Source organism: Dermochelys coriacea, chromosome 13 (genome assembly GCF_009764565.3).
Source record: "Dermochelys coriacea isolate rDerCor1 chromosome 13, rDerCor1.pri.v4, whole genome shotgun sequence".
In the NCBI taxonomy this organism is placed as follows: domain Eukaryota; kingdom Metazoa; phylum Chordata; order Testudines; family Dermochelyidae; genus Dermochelys; species Dermochelys coriacea.
Window position 1 is genome coordinate 23136650 of NC_050080.1, and position 18959 is coordinate 23155608.

The 18959-nt window shown below is 43.7% G+C and overlaps 1 protein-coding gene and 1 long non-coding RNA gene across 8 annotated transcripts in view; both read right to left on the bottom strand.

The window, feature by feature from the left end:
- LOC122456427 overlaps positions 1–12826 on the bottom strand; it is a 33706-nt gene extending 20880 nt beyond the window's left edge. For both annotated transcript variants that reach the window (XR_006275350.1, XR_006275351.1), the window contains exons 1-3: positions 12708–12826; positions 11070–11074; positions 4147–4312 (exon numbers count right to left, since the gene is read on the bottom strand). This is a non-coding gene — a long non-coding RNA (uncharacterized LOC122456427). The remainder of the gene's footprint in view (positions 1–4146; positions 4313–11069; positions 11075–12707) is intronic.
- A 2068-nt stretch (positions 12827–14894) lies between these two features.
- Positions 14895–18959, bottom strand: part of DHX35 (DEAH-box helicase 35) — a 47461-nt gene continuing 43396 nt past the window's right edge. For all 6 annotated transcript variants that reach the window (XM_038369972.2, XM_038369970.2, XM_043495728.1 and 3 more), the window contains one exon: positions 14895–16268. In XM_038369972.2, coding sequence (XP_038225900.1) covers positions 16224–16268 — 45 coding nt within the window. In that variant the 3' untranslated portion in view covers positions 14895–16223. The remainder of the gene's footprint in view (positions 16269–18959) is intronic.

Genomic DNA, 18959 nt, shown 5'->3' on the forward strand with positions numbered 1-18959 from the left:
CAGAGAAGATCAGTTATCTTAGGTCAACTTTCTATTGCATTTCACTGATTGGTGCCCTGAGAGTTTACTCCTGTATGAGAGTACCCATTTGCACTAACCTTATCGTGTTTCAGTATATAGTGATTGGGGGTTTATGCTACTAAAAACTAGATAAACAGATAGTTGTTTAATAGGAAAGGGGTATGTGGAACACTTTCTTGTGACTGGGACCAGATCATCTCATCTCCCATGGGAACACCTGAAGGAGAGCTTCAGGGGATGAACTTCATAGGTCATCTAGCTGAGTCTTCACCAGGCAGGCTGGAGGAAGGGGGCAGAGAAGGGACAATTAGGGGATAGTGTTTTCCACTGTAGAATGACTCATTCTCTGTGCCCTCTTTTACCCTTCTCTAAAGTGTTCCTAGAACCAGACCTACCACACAGAGATCCTCTGGGGCTAGAAAAGCGCTAAGTGCTCACCCTCAAACAGGCCTCTGCAGAGAGTTCTCCATTCACTATGGGCATGGCTCACCCGGCTTGGAGAGGGAGATTTCCATCCCATGTAGCACATCCACAGGAAACACTTGGCATTTCCCTTGAACGGCTTCACTGGGTTTAATATTTCTTGTCTGGGGTGGCACTCATGTTGCAGAGCCTGCACCTTGTGGCCCTGGATCTTTGGCATGGCATTACACTCTCTGATTTAATGTAGATGTGCTCTTTTATTCCCCAAACAAGTTTATTCCTTTGTCAGGGGCAGCCTCCTCTTAAAGGGCATTGGTGAGACGAGTGTGCAGAGAATTTATTGCTCCAACAGGTTTATTCGTACACCAGCTATTCATTTATGACTCCCCTTTATTTGGCATCTTTGTGCATAAATGGGCTAAGGCAGGGCTCTTGTCTCTACAGAAGGGCACAAAGTGAACCTTCACCGCCCCCTAGTGGTCGGCTCATGCACCTGGCATCCTGAACATTAATCATAGCAGCAGGAGTGTAAAATTCAATTTTACCTCTCCATTCATTCTGAGTTGAGTTGAAGGCTAGCCTTGTACATATGAACCACACTTTACTTCATCAGAGCCTTGGTAACAAATGGAGTGTCTTCTTCGGGGAGTTTAACCATCAGAAAACACTGCGCTAGTTAATTCCACTTGTGCCTAGGGTCAGAGGAGGAGCTCTTGGCATCAGCAAATGCCTCAGCCCTCAACTGCGCAGTAAACTACATTTTAGAGATTGTTCCTCAATATGAAATGATCAGTCCATTTATCTACTAAAGAAGCCTGTCTCTTTGTTCAGCCTCCCAATATATTTTCTGCTGACCTGATCTGGACAATAAACTAGAGTCGTCTTAAGATATTCAATTTGTTCAATTTGTTACTTGAGTGCCTCCGAGCCTGGCTGTCTCTGCTGTCAGCATCCCAGACTCTCTGTAGCTTTCACTTTTTCCCAGAGTGCCTGGGTTTAACTCCCCAAGTCTAAGGGGATCAGAGCCAGCACAAAAAGTGGTGAGAGCCAGTGATTCCAGGAAAGCATCCTAGCACCCAGTAAGACTGGATCACACAAAGGGAGGCAAATTATCTATCTTAGGTACTTCTATGGCCCCATCACCATAGTATCACAGTATTCTTAATGAACAAGAGAGGTGCTATTATCCCCCTATTCAAAATAGGAACTGAGCACAGAGAAGCTCAGTGACTTGCCTAAGTTCACACAGTCTGTGGTGGTGAAGAAAGGGCTTGAATCTAGGTCCACCAAGTCCCTGGTGCACTAACCCCTGGACCACTCTTCCTCTCATAGCCAGGGGACTGAGCTTCACAAACAAGCTGGCCCTTTAACAAAAACTCCTACGGCCATTACTGCTAATCCTGATACACTGGCCACGTTCATTAGTTATATTTTCCATAGTATGGCAGTATTCCTCCTTTAGGAACATAGGGAATGCATCATGATAAATATGTACACCAGGGGGTGATAAACACCAAGCTTTTATAGCAGCCAGTTAATAATAAGGAGTTTCTCAGCACTTCCTGCCGAGGCCCCTTCACAGGACAAATTTGGACCAATCCAGCCAATGTAGAATCAGTAAATGAAAAATTCCCACAGCCTAGAATCTCATTTCCTTCTAAATAGCTGGAGGGCTGTCGCGCCATGTGTGGGTGTGAAGAATGTTGCTGTGGAGAGCTGAAGCCAGAAGGGCTGTAGCCAGTAGGACTGTGGAGCGGGTGGCTGTGGAGAGTTGGTTATGTGGGGCTGCAGAGAAAACCTGCAGAGCTGAAGCCTGTGGGCCTTGATCAGAATAGGTGATTAGATGCCCAGCTAGTAATTCTAACTGCTAGTACCCTGATTTTCTGTAGATAATCAGTAGAGCAATTCAACAGGTCATACATGGATCTGCTCGTATTGCTTCACTGTAATAGTACAGCTGCTTACAATCTCAGCAATCTGAATGCCTTATACAATGCCTTCAGTCACTAGAACTAGAGCTGGCTCATGAAAGCTTTTCATTCAAAATGGTTAGGTCTTAAGCAGGAAATTTTTATGTTGTGCCTAATTAAAATGGTCATTGTTCTCCCTGTTTCTATCACTTTTTTTCCAGTGGGAGAAGGAAGGGGTGGACATAGGTGAGCAGTAGAGAAACCTCACTGTCTCTCACTGTAAATCTTTCCATACTTTTCCAATGGAAAAAAGTCTTTGCACCCATTTTTCTATCACTTGAGCAAAGTGAGGGTGGAGGGGCACAAGGGAGTGGTTTTTTTCCTCTTTCCCTCCCTTTCTATAATGGGAAAGGGTGGGGAGTAAAAACATATTCAACCTCCCCACAAAAAAATTTAAAAAAATCTCAAACAACAAAAACGTTTTAAAAACAAACAAAAAGTGCAACTCAAAACAAAACCATTCATTCCATTTTTCTGTTAAAATCAAAACGTTTTGTCCCATGACACTTTCCCACAAAATTTAGTTTTCAACAAAATCCCATTTTCAGCAAGAAAAATCTTCACTTGAACGATTTCAACCAGCTCTAAATAGAACCATTGTTAATTCAGGCCAACTTGTCAAAAAAACCTTTGCTCTTCCATAAGGCATCTTATCCACAGATCTCAAAGTACTTTACAAACATTAAAGTCCCCCAGTCCCTTAGGAGATAAATATTGCACACATTTTTACAGCTGAGTAACATAAGGTACAGCAGGCAAATGAATGGCCCACTAAGTAACAGACCCAGGGTGAGAACCCAGAATTCTTAACTAGGTCCCAGCCTCTATGCTAAAACTCTTGGGAGGTGGAAGAAGGACCCCATGTAATCAAAGCTTCCACATGGCTGTGTACATATGAAATGGCAAGAAGCGAGGCATGATCCATAGAAATCAATACCGCAAAGCTCTCTAAGGCTGTAGAACTGCCTGACAGTTCAGGGCCAGCCTTGGGGATGGCAGACCAATGGGGCATCCATAGTTGTTTTTATGGAAGCTGTCCTGGAGTTCTCTATGTAACTATGTCCAGTTGCAGTATTTGCCTGGGAATGGACAAATTTTGTCCTGTCCAGGACACTGTGACTCACAATGCACCTGAGGCAGGGACTCTAGTTCAGCCTGAAACACCTGCCTTGGCAGGAATTATTGCTCACTTTAGGTACAAGGTCTCCTGGAAGAATTCCAAGCCTTAATGGAAACTTCACTCAAATGACCAAGAACTGAGTAGTAGTTTCCCATATATTTCAGTCTACTATATTTCCCAGTCTACTGGCTCTCCTCCTGGCCCGTACAATACATCTTTCCCCTCTAGAGCACTCTTCATGCAAACTGTAACCTCTGTTAAATAGAGTTAAGAGCAAATTGTGGCAGCGGGACAGGTACTAAAAGGTACAGGTAACAGACTCTCAGAGGGAGAATGTGTGAGGAGGAAAAGCAGGGGGCAGGAGCTATAGAGAAGGCTTTCACTAACCGTAGTATTCCCAGCACCAATTTTGACCATTTGGGGTCTTTCCCAGCAGTCTGGGTAACCTGTTGAAACACGAAAGCTTTACAATATAACCTTCTACAGCTGGCCTTCACAATTCAAGTGTGCATGGATGACCGTCCCCAGACTTGTTACAGAAGCACTGACATTAAGGCAGCAGGTAAACAGCCCCGACTCAAAACTGAAAACAGAATCTCGGTACAAACTTACCTTTATCCCTGCTCTTTGCTCTTCAGTGTAAGAACAGATGAAGACTCCACCAGATGAAGACTCACTGAAGAGGGTCAGCAGCATTTTCCAAGCAGGGGGCTCCAAAGCACCAATTGTCTTGACAAGCCATGATGCAGGCCCCACCCAAGAAATCTTCTCCAAAGGGCTATTACTCTTTTGGGTGGTGGACACATATCTGCAGCATCATAACAAATGATAATACATCCAGATATCCATCTTGAAAGAGATCAGGGACCCCATGGATATATCCTCAAAGGAAATGAAGAGCCTAGGTGACTTCCTAACTTGGTTGGTAGAAGACCTATGCCCTTCTAACATCCAGGGTATGTAAAGAAGATTCCTGTAGAGAACTGTGTGGCTTTGGGGGAAAACACTGGTAGGTGAATGGATTGATTAAGGTGGAACTCTGCTAGAACATAAGGTAAGAATTTAGGGTATGGATGTAAAGAGACCTTGTCCTTAAAGAACACCATAAAAGGGGAATCTGTCATCAAGGCTCCAATCTCTACAACCCTATGGGCCAATGTGATGGCTACTGAAAAGGCCATCTTCATAGATAAATGAAACAGAGAACAGGTTGGCATTCGTTCAAATGGAGGTCTCATAAGGTAAATGAGTACAAGGCTAGGGCCTCAGGTCGGGGATAAGGTTTCTAATCTGTGGATAGAGATTCCCCAACCCTTAATAAGTGTAGACAATACTGGATGAGCAAATATGGAGAATCCTTCTACCAGAGGATGAAAGGCCAATATTGCGGCCAAATGGACCTTAACTGAACTAATTGATAACCCTGATTTCTTTATATACAGCAGATAATCCAGGATGACTGAAAGTGGAACTGAATCAGGCAGGAGGCAGTGACACCACCACCAGTGAATCTCTTCCAATTCTGCACGTAAGTAGAGCGGGTTGCCCTCTCTACTATTTACACCCACTGTATTTCTATAGTGCAGGAGGATTCTAACGCCATGAACCATCAAGGAGCCATTCCCTGAGGCAGAGAACTGCTAGGTTGGGATGCAGCACACAACTCGCACCCTGTGACAGGAGATGAGGAATGGTTGGAGGTTTGAACAATGGTTGGACACATAGGTGAAACAGGTAAGGGTACCAAGCTTGTCTCAGCCCCATCAGGACTGTAAGGATAAGTCTGGCTCTGTCCTGTCTGATTTTGTTTGTCACCCTTACTGTAAGCAGTGTTGGAAGAAATGCATAGAACAGGCCCTCTTCCAAGACAGAAGAAAGGCACCTCCCAGGGAATGATGGCCCAGACCCCCTAGAGCAGACCCAGACCCCTCGGATCCCAGTCCTAAATGTCTCTGCTTGCCTTCCTTGCTGGTAGAAGGTAACAAGGCCCTATCAGAGCCATGTTTCTCCTTCATGCTCTGGGATTTTACAGACCTGCTGGTATCAGAGGAGGAGTCCTTCAACTCAACAGCACTGAGTCAAGAAGTCGCAGCTCCAGAGACTGTAGAACTTGGCAGGGACCTGGACTTCTTCAGAGCTGGCTCCTTAAGGTGAGAGTCAACGTTCCTCTTTTTGGAAGTCTTCCCTGAAGTCTCCAGAGTCTTCCCTTTCTTAGGGGAAGCCAGTGCCAAGGTAGGAGGGGCACTGGATCTGTCTGGAGACAGACGTACAAGAGGGGGACATGTCTCCTGACCTGACTCAGAAGCTGGCCAAAGGGACTGTTCCATCATTAGCAGTCTGTGTTTAATCTCACTGTTTCTCCTTGCCCTGGACATGAGTGCCAGGCAGAAGTCGCACTTCTGGGTGATGTGGGATTCCCCCACGCAACAGGCACATTTAGAGTGGCCGTTGCTCACAGGTATAGCCTCTCAGCAGAAGATGCAATGTTTGAAATGTAGCAAGCTAGGCATGCCCTGACAGGAAAACAATATGTCTCTCCAAGGGAAAGAAGAGGACAACAATCATCCCACTACTTATCTGACTAACTATAGGCATACAAACAACTAGCTATTAATAATAAAAACAATTGTAACCACAACAGAAATATTAGAAAAACTGAGGCACACTCAAGATGGACACTCTAGGGCTCTGTCTCAGGACGAGGCAGTTGAGAAGGAACTGAGGACGGTTTGCCTGCGCACCCCTATATAGCTTCAGTATCCAGCACGAAGATGCATAGGGTGCATACGTGGGCCATACAGGCACTGCTAACTAAAAATCTCTAATCAAGGGCTTGAGAGGCACACGCACACTTGAAGTGGAGCACCCATCAGGACAAAACTCAAAGAAGAACCTGCTGTGAGCCGCAGCCAGTCACATTCAGTTCTCTCCTCTGCAGCCCAAATCCCCGCCTCCCAAACTGGAGGGTGATCTTTGGCCTTGTCAGTCACGCCCTAGGTTCCCTGTAAGCTGAGTCCTCTCTCCCCGCTGTAGCTCCTGGGGTGGCCCCACCCTAGAGCCCGCACCCCACAGCCAGAGGCCTCAGCCCCCTGCATCCCAACCCTCTGTCCCAGCCCTGAGCCCCATCCCACACCCCAATCCCCTCATCCCCGACCCCACCCCAAAGCCCACACCCCCAGCCAGAGCCCTCAAACACTCCTCCCCAACCCTCTGGCCCTGCCCTGATCTCCTCATCTGTAGCCCCACCCCAGATCCCGCATTCTCAGACAGAGCCCTCACCCCCGCACACACCCCAACCCTCTGCCCCAGCCCTGAGCCCTGTCTCACACTCCAAATCCCTCGGCCCCACCCTGCCACGTTAATTTTGTTATGTGCACCAATGTGGAGGTGATGTGTCCATATTGGTGCACATTATAAAATTCATTCTGCACATGGGTGGGAAAAATTAGAGGGAACACTGGTCACACCCACCTTCTTATATGACAGCCATAGTTGCTCTATTTCTCACCTTGCAGCATCCAGGTATTAGGTGTGGGGCAGAGATGGGGGGACTGGGGCCAGGGAAATGTAGCTCGACTGAATCGGTGATTCTGCTACACATAGGGGCTGGTGAAGTGGCCCCCAGCTGTCCCTCCTCCTGAACTGCCCCTAAATCCTCCCCTCTGTATACATGGTCCCTGCAGCTTGGATCCAAGCTGTAGGTGCAGGGTGCTATGCAAAGCTGGTACTAGCACTGCATACACTGAACCTGTTCTGGGGAAACCCAGACGGCTTCACTCTGCAGAGCTGGTAACCCAGCCTTTCCACCAGCACTAATGTCTTTAAGAACTTAAAGAGCACAAAGGCCTGTGCACACCACCCCCAAAGTCAGCTGAAGTTAAGTACACCCCAAGTATGCCTATAGAGGTGCTAGAATGAGCTTTTTTTAGAGCTGGAAAGGGAGATCTACAAGACTGGGGATGCAGTTCTTATCCTACATGTAGTTGGAAATTAACAGCTCTGCTAAGACTTACACTCAAGCAGAACAGGACACTTTTCCCTACTAGCCTCCTCACATCTAACCATAAGTCTCTCTAAAACCAGAGGACTTTGCAGCCACTCTGATCAACCCCCTCTCTGGCACCTGATCTTGGAAAGTCCCTTTCTTCCTGCCATGCAAGGGTTAAGTGATCAATAGCTGCAATTTCCAAGAAACGGAAACAGTTTCTAGTAAGACAAATTCATCCCCTGCCTGCTCTCCAGCTCTGCACACATGTAATTTAGCTCTGAAATACGTCCCTTGGTTCTCCTCCCCGACCAGCACCTTCCCAAGGGAGCAATGAAGAGCCCCTCTTGGTGTTCAGACCAATTGGATGGTTACCAGTGGCTACTAGCAACACTACTTCATATTGTCTGAGCCTGTATTTTCACTTCAGGCCTACCGCTGCGATCAGTGCTTTGCAGAAACACTAACCCTAATCTATGGCAAGTTCATAACATCAGAGGCCTGTTGTCTCTGGCTCAGGGTTTGGCTCCCTGACTAACAGTCAGTCCTTAAAATGCCAAAGAGCTCCTAGGCTGTGTGAGATGGAGATGCTGACACCACATTTCTGATTTCTTTCATTTAGTACTAAGTAACTTCTTAGCACTTTTACTCATTTTCTTTTTATCCTTGAAGATAGGAGTTTCCTCAGTGACTCTGTGCACACCTCCTACACCCAGTACTTATTTGCATTACGCTGACATCTAGAGACCTCAACTCAGATCCCAGCCCTTTGGCATGAGATGTACAAACACACAGTGCAAAGATCCCTGCCCCAGGAAGCTTGCTACCTAAATAACCAAGACAAAGGATGAGGGAGAGGAGGGATTACCCCCATTTTACAGATGGGGGGAGGGGACTAAGGCACAGAGACTAAGTCACACTTGCCAAGGTCACATTTAATCTGCAGCAGAGGTGACAATTAAGCTTAGATCTCCTGAGCTCCAGGCCAATGCCCTAACCCCGACTATCCTTGCTCTGTCCAGCAGGCTCCAGATAAGTAGGGCTACTAGCCACTTAAGTCTCTGGGTCATTTAAAAACTCCTGATAGCCTGTTATGTCCTGGAGAAGGGAAGGAGAGCAATATCTGATTCTTAAGCATTATCCATCTCAGCTGGTTCTGTGAAGCTTGCTCCATTCTAACTGGTGGGATCAATCTGTTGGCCACCAGGTGTGCAGGAAAAGTCTCATGCTATCTGAAAAAGCTTAGAAAATCTGAGACCTTTGCAACTCCTTGCCTTACATTTGACCTCCTTAAAGATCTACTTGTATTCGTTTTAATAATAACTTTTCACCTCTAGTTACCCAGTCAAGTTACTAGGGATTGAAAAACATTGGCATTTGCTGGCTGTTAGATGACCTAACCCACATGGAATGAGTTCTGTGGGTCTCAGTATAGCTCCCAATGGTCAAGGAGCCACAGCTCCAAAACAATCACAGCTGGTAGTAATTGACCCCTTTGCTGGCAGTCCAGGGGGAGAGGCCATGCAGCAAATGGTGCATGGAGATTGAACTCCCCACTCAGCCTCCACAGGTACCCTCTCTAGGTTGGGATTGAGGGCTGCTGGTAAGGAGTAACAGAGGAGCTTGTGCTGCCATTAAATTTGCTGAGCTATAAATGAGCTGTTTTCAGAGCTGTTAGCCTGGTTCCTCATACAAGCCCTGAATTTGCACAAGCAGGAAGAATGGCCTGGGAGAAAAGTTCTTGTGGGTAGGAGGGTTCAAAGCTCAACATTTGGGTCACTGAAGAGCAATAGTGAAAGGACTTTAGTGTCAAGTTTAGTTTTATTCATGCATCCTTCAGTTAGTGTACTGTACAGGAAGCCTCTATTGTGCTAACACGCTAAACTCTTCTGTATGAAATAGATGAAAGAGAGGGCAGTACTGCAGGGAAATAGGAACTTGAGGCTGTGTAGGATTGAATATGCATGTGTACAAATAAGTATAAGTGGACTTTTGCCCTCATACAGGTTATTGGCTTTTTAGGGAAGTGTCCTACAAAAGTTTGTTCTGTAGGGCAGGGCACCTTACTGCTAAAGAGACAAAGGTTGTGCACTGGAAAAATTTGTTAACAAAAATTACCCTCCTATGTTTGGGGTGCTCACCTGCACAGTTCAGTATCCAATACATTGAACACTTGAAAATCCAGTCACTATGGAAACATGTACAGGGTAGTACAGGGTAGTACTAGAGCAATGTATTTGGTAGTACTTGGCTGTACCTGTACATGTACACTACCAACAACATACATAGCCATAGCCAATAATGCCTTTTCTCTACAAGATTGCACCCCTTCTGTTCATACATAGACCTAGCCATAGCAACTTATGCCATCATCTCTAGGCTGGACTAATACAAAACATTTTCTACCAGGCTTTGACAGTGGAGGTTATATATAAACTAATAGTCCAACTCGCAGCAGCCTGCCTACCTAGCGACAAAGGGAAAAGGGCATGTTGTACCAATGCTTTGCCTTCTAGATTACCTGCCCATCCACTTTTGGACCTGATTCCGTGTCCTAGGGATGACCAACTGTGTGATCTACCACAACAGATGCAACTGGGTGGGGCTGCTGTTGCTGAGTCCAGGCTGATCCACACCTCAATTAAGGTTTGCTGAGATAAACACTGAGATTCTCAGAAGAAAGACACTAGATACTACAGGGCTTTGCAGAGGTTAGCAATAGATAAAGGGAGTCCTATGGGGATCAGCTGGATTGCCTCTCTTTTGCTATAGCGAGGCAAGTAGGACTCAGAAGCAATAAGATAACTACACTGCTCTACAGGACAAAATTAATTCAGCCTCATGGGTGAATCAAGGGGGTTAATGCTCAGCTCTCAACAAAATAGCTTCACCATTCTAACATTACAAGCGTATTGCTGTATTTTGTAACTAAGTTAAGGGCTGTGAGAGAAAAGAAACCAATTATCTCAACACAGACAAAGAAGACTGGCCTAGTTAAACATATGGGAGCCTGAGCTTGGTACTACATCAATATACTAGTAAATACCTAGCCCATGAGTTATTTCTGCTTCTGGTTTTCCCTCATGCATGTCCAGCTCTTGCAATGAGTTCCACACAGGGGGACTCCTGCAGCTCCATAAAACTAATTTCAGGAATTGGGCACTTGAGGAAGTCAGTTTACCTCTCTATGGATCAGTTTCCCTATCTGTAAAATGAGAATACCACCTCTTCTGGCCAGGAAGGCTGCAAAGCTTAATGCATTGTAAACTCTGAGATCTGGGACTAGAAGCCACCATAGAAGTCCAAGGTATTAAAACAAAAGAACAATGTGTTGTTTTGTTTTTTTAATTCTGTGCAGGCTAAACATTCTGGGTATTTAATAAGTCAAACAAGCCAACAACTATAAATGAGCAGTACTAAAAGCTTTCACTCCTCTACCAGCATATTCTTCCCTACACAGCCTATGACAGCTGCCATTTTAATGACCTGTTGGATAGTTGGGAGAGTCCACCTAGATAACAAATTGTGTTTTATGGACTTTTCCCCCTACCCTGTCTGATGCCAGAGGTATTACCTAGCTATCTGGGCCATCTTTTCCACTGGTTTCCTACTCCTTAGTACTACCTGCACCCATGAAATTGTTTCAATTTCCCCTCCTTCTATTTATCACTCAACTGTTTTGAACCTGTCAATTTTTCTAAAGTTCAACAAATTGGGGGGGCCGCAGAAGTAGAGATTAAAAAATTGGCCAAAAACCTTTTCAGTAAGAAACTAGCTCTGGAAGTTGTGATCTGCTGCCACCTATTGTTAAATTTCTCAAACTGCAGCCAGAGTTCATTTCTCCGAAAAGGGACTGTACAAATCGACAGTGTGGCTGTTTCTCTGACTTCCCCGTCAAATGCGCTCAGCTTGCACGTGATTTTTTTTTTCCCATAAGTGCCAGTCCTGTAAACTCATCCTTAGATCTGAGAGTCAAGCTGGCTTCTTTCCTTCTCACAGATTGCTACCAAAATCAGCCCTCAGGTAAAACCAATGCAACCTAAACTCATCCAATTAAGCTCCTAATGACACCTATCCTAACCTACTGCCTACACTGGGTTTGCTCAAGAATGATTGTCTGGCCTGGTAACTGATACTTAGTAATAACAATATTGAGAAGGAACAGCTGCAAGCTCACTGGCATAGCTGAGTTGGATCTGAAGAGTTAATAGCAGTAAAGTGACATAAAAAAAACCTTGATTTTAGTCACTAAAGAAAGCAACTTAGACACTGATGCACAAAGGAGCAGATCTGCAATGTAAGGAGATTAGAATTTGCAATTTTCATAGCAGAACCACACTTTCAGATCAGAATGGATTTTTGTGGATATGTCCGACAGGCTGCAAACCTGCTTCATTTTTAGAGTGGGGGAATTCCCCACAAGCCAGGCTCTGTGTTGATTGATGACAAAACAGCCTCTAATCAATTAGATGAAGAGCCTCCTAAATTAAATATTACAGTACAGGGTAGTAATGTCCCCTCCCCCAAACAATGTACTGTAGTAATCATTAGCATTTCTTTAGTGCTAGATCTTTAAAATACTGTTTAGAAACATCTGATCCTCACTGTACAGGGAATGACTGATCTCACTTAACAGAGGAGAATCAGAGAGCTTTGTTTCTGGTAAACAGGCTCCTCAAAGCATAGCATTGAAATGATGGCAACTTCTACACCTTTGTAAGTGTCCAGAATGATACTGCTCTGCTACCTGCTCTCTGCCAGCTGACTAACAGTGGAGTGCCTCTGCTATTACAAAATGCCAAGTTTAAACAATGAGGACCTATTTAGTGTGAGGGTAGAGCCATTGAATCATGATCCGGTTTAGGGAGTCTAAAACACTTTCATAACAAAGGTGCAATCAGCTGGACAGCCTTTATGTCCAGGTTCAATAGGGTATCTGCCGCCTTCGTCCTCTATGTACACAATTAATTATTAGTTATTTGACTGGTGTGAAGAAATTTATGCACCCTTAAGCTAATCTTGTTCCCCTCAGGTGCATCTCCTGATTCACTGCTTCCTTTCTCCTGACTCTCCCATTCTCCTCACTGAACTCAATACAAGATGGCTTCTTAGCTTTCTCTCAGGATTCAGAAATACTCCCCCTTTCAAAAAGGGTCAGGCTGGTGTTATGTTAAAATTCTTTATCGACCACCTCAACTTCTTGCAGGCCTGTCTCCCTTCAGACAGAAGTGCTTGGAGGGGTTCCCTATGCTGCCAGTCCTTCACTTCTTGGTCTTGTGTCTCCAGTTGCTGGCACAGGATAAACATGCACTGTCTGCACTGACCAATTAGATAGAGGAGTAGAGAAGATCCTGGTGTTTCATTAGTCAGGTGGCATATAGAAATAGAGTAGAGTTCAACTGCTTTGATTCTAGCAATGCACAAAACCCCCTTTTTTTTTGGTTTAAGAATACATGCAAACCAATCTGCAATGAACAGATTACGTAAAGTTCCCATAAGGATGGTGAATGTCGTGGCCAGGAACAAGGGCACAAAATGGAGTTAAGGTACAGCACTGTATCCTGAAATTAAAGGAATATTCTAGTGGGTTGGGTTTTTTTTTAAATAAAATAAGCCAATTAGAATTTGCAGGCAATCTGGTTAATATACTGGGCACTTGTGTAACAGGGCATGGCTACAGAACTAATGGAAACTGCATCACTTTAAATCTGTCTGCCTGAGCTTCTCATTTTCATCTTAGCCCAGGCCTCTTCCCACAACTGGCTGAAGAATGGGCCACAGCTGTGACTGCTTCCCCATCAGTTTGTCACAGCCAGCATTAATCTCTGGGAAGTGATTTGCATTTCAATTACTATTGCTTTGACTGAATTTCTACTCCAATTAGCTTCATATTATTTCTACCATTGGCAATCCTTTTTATAGTAAGCCATCAGTTCAGTGACGGTCTTATGCAGAAATACTAACAGCACCTTCTATTGCTTTAGGGTGATTTAACATCTAACTTCAGCGGGTAGTGAGTGAGCTATAACTTGCTTTATTTTTACAGAAAACATCTCTTCAAATACAGCTTTGGTGATGCAAGAGCATAATACTCTATCATCATCCCATTGGAGAACTGGTGTCAAATCTTAGCATTTTTCAGTAAATCCCTTTATGAACACATGGCAGCATCCTTGAATCACCCTCCCTTCAGCACCAATGATGTTTCTGCTAAGACTCTCTGTGTTGCAGAGCCTGCTACAAGCCAGCATTATTAGTCTCTGTAACCAAACTTACTTTAAACACAGTGCTATGAATCAAGCAGGCAAAGCCTTAGGCTTGAATTTCACAAATCAACTAGTGATTTTAGTAGCTTCACGCTGTGGGTGAAAGCCCTTTAAAAGGGCCTGATTTTCAGACAGGTGGGGTGTTATACTCTATTCTTTTCTGTTAAGCTGTCTCAGTTTGGATACCAAGATATTAAGGCAGCCAGTATCATTAGTCACTCTTGGCCCAAATCTTCAGAATCAAGTGTGTCTGTTCTGACAGGGTGCTGCCTCTAGCACTGTCAGTACAGAGGAAACTTAAGTAATTTTTCTACTGGGGAGACTGGGATTTCTTACACAGACCTATTCTACTTGCTTAACTGAAGATGTAACTGGTTACATGTTGTAACACCACTTTCAAATCTCTATGCCCCTAACTTTGCATGAGTCACAGAGGCCATGCTGGGTACAAGGACTCAAATGATCAAGAATCAAATTATTTTGCAACAGGAAGAAACGTTGGCCACGTAGCAGGGTCAGTCTCTGGAGCACAGAGTTCAAGTGCACCTGGTATTCCGAGAAATGCCAAATTAATTGGATGCTTACTGCACGGCCACATCACAAGGCAGATCAGCATGCTACAATCACGGCAGAGTGGCAATAATCACTAGCTAGCTAGTTGGATGCGTGGGAAGGGATACGTTCTCAAGCCTTCTTGATTCAATGATTTTATTTTTCTAGAGACTGTTTCTGGAGGACAGAGCAACATGGAAAGTTTACAAGTCTTTGTACTCAGCTCTCTCTCTCTACCCCTTTTAGAGGAAAAAAGTACATTGGATCTTTTTATTTAGTGCTTTTTGTGTTCTTCCCACTGTACAGTACACAGAGACAGTCCCTGCCCCAAAGAGCTTACAATCTAAGAGAAAGATACAGAGAAGATGGGTTGCACTGGGAAATCCAGGAGGGTGGGGATGACAGTTTGTCATACTCCCAGTGCCATACATTGAGGCTAACGTATCTATTTTTTATGTTGGTGATGAGGACCTAGACACTGCACAGACCACACATTTCCCATGACAGAACAAGCTTTGGGGGAAGCAGCAATGTAAATGAAGTTTTCAGAAATTATGTGCAAGGTAGTCCTATGGCAAGAAGACATTTATTCTATGTAGAAAGTTTCACTTATTTACACACTTCTTAGAAATGGAAATAAAATTATAGTTAACATGTTCCAAAGAAGCACATCAACCAAACCAATGTCCTTACAAAAATAAAACTTTCAAACACATTTCTAAAATAAATATCATCAAAAGGGTAAGAAAAATAAATACACATGTACCCAAGAGACTGTGTTTAAACACAAGGGGGTAACGTTCTTTATGAAAGACAGCCATGGGGTCCCAGTTAAACCACTAGCTGCTGACAATACCCATCCCACTGGCATAAGAGGAGGAGAATCCTCAACAGCAAAGAGCAGATTGTTTTAATAAAAATATATAAAGGACCATGTTCCTGATCGTGGGAAGTACAGAGCATTTTAATCTTGCTGAATCTTGCTAAAAGCAGCATTCCTATGAGGTGTCCCTTCTGAAATCTCATGAGGGTTCTAAGTGTTAAGAGAGGCTGACACATTTATTCTTACTCAGAAAATAAAGCTAAGCCCCATCTGTGAGTCTGCATAAATCCTGTTCCACAACAGAACGTATGCAAACATCCCACATGATTGATCAAAATGTAGCCGCTTCCTAAACGGTTGAGCAGCAGCAAACACAAAGAGATTTCCCCACTGGTGAATAGTGCTTCTGAAGTATGGAAACCATTAATTTCAAATACAGCACTATCTACAGAACAATTGTTACAGGATGGGGAAAGCTTGACTCACAGAGAGGAGGATTCTGCTGCTTCAGATCATCATCATACCAATTAGGCACAGTTAAACACAGTATCAAGGTTTCCATGGCAGCCCCTTACATTTTAAGGGCCAACTCATTGCCCTCCATCTACCCACTTTCAGCAAGCAGTCTCAGGATGGCCAGTAATATTCACAGTGCTCCAAGGAATGGGAAACAGGGCATCCTGAACCCTGGTCCTCTCTCTCAAAGGGTGCTGTACCACGCTAAGCATTTGGATTCTTTTCTGGAAGTTCTGATTCTTTGTGGTCCTGTGTCCCCCCCCTTTATATTCTGATCATTTGTCTACCTATTAAAAAGAGCAACATATCCAGGTTACAGAGAGTGGTCAATTAGGCCAAGGAATAATATGTCCACAACACAAGCTCTACTTAGGTTTACAATGTATTGGTCATGCATAAACCCCTACAGGATCCTGGCAGGCATTTAAACATTTAATTGATGTGGGGTCAGGTTGCTAATGAACTGACTGCTGAATGGACTGTAGCCAGCTTTGAATTAGCAGTAGGTTTTGCATCTGATGTCACATGGCTCAACAGGCACACCAAATCAGTGGTCATCTACTTTAACTCTCTTTGCTTTCAAGGAAAGATGCTGCAAGAGAAAGAAAGAAAAAGTGCTTAGTACATATGGCACACACTCATAAAAATCCAAGTAAAGTGTATTGAATTTTTAATTCCTAGTTAAATCAGTCTCCATATCTGTATTTCAGAATACTTTATAGACTCAACAAAAAGTAAATCCTGTGGTTTTTTTTTTGTTAGTTTTGTTAAAATGCATCAAATCTTAATGCTCCTCTGGAAATAAATGCAGAAACTCCAAAACCAAATTTTCCCTAAGGTATTTAATTGGTCCTAGTGCACACATTAGTACTTAAACAATTTGCAAGAGGAAGCAACTCGTCAGTGTCTACTAATGTAAATTTTGTATGCACAAAATAGTATTTACCTCTAGCTACCTGCCTGAAGGTGCAATTACCAGATGTGTGCATGCAAAGCGATATATTTACTAATGCTGAAGCTGCAGTTCTGTTGGCCCTTTGAATATTTCACCTTTAAAATCTAATAGGAAGGAAAAGAGTGCCATGGAGAAAGTGCATACTGAAGAGGACCCAAGAAAGGGTATAATCCCTCAAAAGTACATTAACTTTAAGGAGTGAAGCATGGGTGATTACTGCCCATGCTTGTGCCCAAACCACAGGAAACAAAAAAATAAAAATAAGAACATAAATTAGCTTTTTGATCAGGGATAATTTGTTTTAGATCTAGTGACTGAAGGTATCAAGGTTCCAATGTTTCTGGAACTTCTTAGTGTGCCGCAGAGATTTCTCTGCTAAGCACTTTCAGTTGATGATATCTTGACCTAAGTGCTTTCAACATGAGACAACTTTACAGATGTTTGGGTGATTTATTTTTCTTTGCCTGCAGTACTCAAATAGCACTGCCTCTGCAAGCATCCATTCATATGTTTTTATGGTGCAACAAGGGTAAAACAGAGGTTCTGGTACCTTTAGTCCATCCAAGAGAAAGCAGCAGAGCTATTTATAAATTAACATCTGTCCTTTGCATGTCTTAAAAAGCATCTAAGACACTTCAGCAAGATAGGCATTGGGAAAGCTCACTAGTGCACTCTTTGAAAGACGTTCTTCCCTATACCCTTGTGGACTCTTCTATCACCACCAGTGGGGGAAATGTTGTTATTCCTTAAAAATGAGGGAAGTTTAACTTATTCTTCAAACATCCATAGTTAACTGTATGTTAATATATGCAGCCAACAAAAACTCTTTCACATGAGTGTGTCGCAGTTCATAATCACTTGTCTTTGTGTGGGATCAAATAGCTTGTACAATCACACTTATGTGAGAACAGAAAAAATGCAGAGATCACCTAAGTGGGTTTATATTAGTGTCATGCGAACATGTTTCATGATTAACAGAAGAGGTCACACAAATGAGGGTCATTCTTGTCCGTTGCCTGCTTGTGCAGATCAAGGAGTGACTGGTTCACATTCTTTTCCAGGTGCAAGGCACACTCCATTGCTGTCAACCCATTCTTCCAATCATCACGATCTGGTTTCTTGATGTCCTGCAAAAAGATGCGACCGCCCCTCTCGTTCTGCAGCTTCATGAGTTTTTCAGCATGCTCACGCTCCTTTTTTTAAACCCTCCATGGATTTGCCCAATCTTACCTCACAAACCTCCTCTCTCTACCCTTCCCTGCTCAGCTAGTGTTGTCTACCACCCTGTCCTTTCATTCGGTCTCTCCCCTGCAGCTCCTGTTTGTCTTACAGAACACACACACAGGGCCATAGCAAGTCTTTCCTTCCCCTTCAAATAACTAATGTATTTTATTCCTTGCCTGTTGCTTGTAATTTCTCGCTTCCTCTGCTACTAACTCTGTATGAACTGCGCACTGGGTTTGAGATTAGGCTTATGATTACACTGTCCCACAGTGGGTGTGAGCAGCAGTATGCACCAACATGCTGTGCTGTAATTTCCCCGTGTGGATACTGCGGGTGCCAATTAAAAAGGTTCCTAGTTACAATAACAATCCTCTTCACACAGGTTTACATTCATGCAAACTAGGAACCCCTTTTAGTTGGTGCTCACAGTGTCAACATGGAGAAGTTACAGCACAGCACTTTGGTGCGCACGCTATTCACACTCCCATAGCTCAAACTTAAGGGCAGTGTAGACTCGTCCTTAGTGAAATATGCTGTAACAAAATTAAGTACCTCATTTATTCTGATTTTTACCAAAAAAAGCTACGTGAAACTAAACCATGGCTCTAGGCACCACAGATCCAATATAAAACAATTTTTATCTTTTATACACTCAACAAATTCACCTAAGTCTTTGGGGGCAAGGGGGGAAAGGCAAGCTGAAAAACAACAAAACCTTCCCCTTCTGAGGATGAAAATGATTCTTAGGGCATGTGGCAAAACTGAACAGATTTGATCTCTTTAAGACCAAAGAAGAGAGTGGTGGTGAAGTCCTAAAGTCATCCTGAGAACACTCTGCTAGCAGTTCCCTCTCTATTAAACCAAAGGAGCTTTTAGATCAAGCATTTTCAATCATAATGATGGCAGTATCATACAGGGAGAGAGATGGTCACTCCAGATAGGCAGGTCCTAAACCATCGGTATAGTGTAAAACAACAACTCTTCCAAACTAGCTTAATTTACAAAAATAATTTAACCTTTTAAAATGGAACAGTCCTTTGCACAAGCCATTGAGAATTACACCAGATTTCCAACCAACTCCCACTTAAAAAGAAATCTCGTCCC